The sequence below is a fragment of the Gavialis gangeticus genome, unplaced genomic scaffold, assembly GCF_001723915.1.
Source record: "Gavialis gangeticus isolate Ggan-Ray unplaced genomic scaffold, GavGan_comp1, whole genome shotgun sequence".
Lineage (NCBI taxonomy): Eukaryota > Metazoa > Chordata > Crocodylia > Gavialidae > Gavialis > Gavialis gangeticus.
Genome location: NW_017729032.1, coordinates 35,271,300 through 35,273,231, shown reverse-complemented (window position 1 = coordinate 35,273,231; position 1,932 = coordinate 35,271,300). Strand labels below are relative to the sequence as shown.

The 1,932-nt window shown below is 41.0% G+C and overlaps 1 protein-coding gene across 3 annotated transcripts in view; it reads right to left on the bottom strand.

Moving 5' to 3' along the window:
- The window catches only part of ATM (ATM serine/threonine kinase), a 134,670-nt gene that overhangs the window by 39,765 nt on the left and 92,973 nt on the right, over window positions 1-1,932 (bottom strand). For all 3 annotated transcript variants that reach the window (XM_019524367.1, XM_019524368.1, XM_019524366.1), the window contains exons 45-46: window positions 1,330-1,449; window positions 7-130 (exon numbers count right to left, since the gene is read on the bottom strand). In XM_019524367.1, the coding sequence (XP_019379912.1) occupies window positions 7-130; window positions 1,330-1,449 (244 nt within the window). The remainder of the gene's footprint in view (window positions 1-6; window positions 131-1,329; window positions 1,450-1,932) is intronic.

Genomic DNA, 1,932 nt, shown 5'->3' with positions numbered 1-1,932 from the left:
TAGGACCTCTAGAATTACAGTGCGTAAAGCCATGACAGGTTCCTGGAAACAGAAGTCACTGTCTTTAAGAAGCTGGGAGTGTCGCTGCCACTTCAGATAAATCTCGGTGAGTTGCTGGTTAGTAACAGATCTAAAATCACAGAAGTTATGAAAGAAAAAGAATGAAGCTGCTATTAACTCTAGACAAATATTAAATATGAGACATGAAAGATTACTGTAAAGAACCAAGGACAACAAAACTACCTAAAAAGTTCACAAATTAAAGTCCAAGGAACAAATATCCCCAATCTGTGAAACATGTTCAAGAAAGATGGCTTCAAACTGGATCAGAAACACAAAGAGTCTATTAGGATGATCAGGGAGATGGACAGCTTATCTTATGGGACAACCTAACAGATTTTAGTTAACCAGAAAAATAAAACCTGAAAAGACCATGACTGCTTTTTATAAATACCTCAAAGGAGGGAAACAAACTGATTACACTAAAGGACAACCCTACCAGAAGAACTAATGGATATGAATTTGCCACACAGGGGTTTATGCATGTGCTTTGCACGCGGGGGGAAGAAGAGGAACACACACGACACGCTTTAATTAGAGCGCCCAGAGCGTCTCGTGTGTCAGCATCTCTGTGCTTAAAAATGGTGGCTGGGGTGCTTTATCTAAAGCTACTTGAACATGCTTTAGATAAAGCGCCTCTGCCACTGTTTTTAAGTGCAGGGATGCTGATACATGAGATGCTGCAGTCTGCTGGAGCACAGTAATTGCCCTACTCCAGAAGCTTTGCTGCTCGTGTATAGGTGTCCAAATACGTTTAGGATGGAAACCAAAGGGCATTTTCTAACCATCAGAGGAGTAGAAGTTCTGGGAAAGTTTTCCAGTAGGAGTGGGGGTCCAAAAACAGCCTTAATAGGTTTTATAATGGACCCTGATAAGCTCTGAATGGGATTATCTGACAAAGTTGTCTGCGTTAGGGACTGGACTCAGTGGACATCTTGGTCAGTCCTGTGCCTTCTGAACACGCAGTTTAGAATGATGGTGCCTAAACCATCCAGCCCTGTGGGCCAGGTGAATGGCACTGAGTTGATCTGCACACCCAGTTCAGCACACGGGGCCATAAGATTCAGTCTATAGAGTTCCAAATGGGTCCAGAAACTTGGCAGCAGGGGAGCAGTTTCAGTGTTAATTGCTGTGGCTCACAGGGATGCCACCTAAGTAAATTAGTTCTAAAAAGGAAGACAAAAACACCAGCCTCAGATGATAGGTTGCTTAAAAAAGTTGTCAGGCTCGTAGCTAGGATGACAGGTGTAACAGGAAGGGACAACGTACCTGGAAAAAATCTGTCCTATGTTTTCCAGTTCTCCAATTGCCTGTAATCTACACAGTGTTGGATATAATGAATATACAGACTCAAGACTCCCTTTACACAGCTCCTCTACTTCCTTCACCCTAAGGATACAATACAGAAATGCTGAGTACCTTTATTTATTGACAGCACAGTTTCCATAAGCTGAACAAAAATGAAATATAAAAGATGCTGAACTGAGACATGTCTTCTGTTTCAGTTAGGGAAATATGTTGGATTACTACTAGAACCTAAAATCCAAGGTTTCTGAGAATCTAAATGAAAATCTATAGGATTTATTTTTCCTTAGATGTGTTGTCTGATTTTTCTTTTGCAGATCCTTGCATTAAACAGGGATGCAGAGGAAACAGATGTATGTTATAGGTAACTGTAAAAGAAGATGACTTCTCTATTGCAGGTAACATCTCTTAATTTTATTTTGCATACTTCCACACTGCCTTTAGTTGTTATCATCAAAACTACTAGTACTCTGACAAAAATGGTCCTGCTGAGACAAGGACTTCTGCCAAAATACCAGCAGCTGGTTTCTCTCTCTTTAGGAGAAGTATTGAGGGACAGAGAGAGAG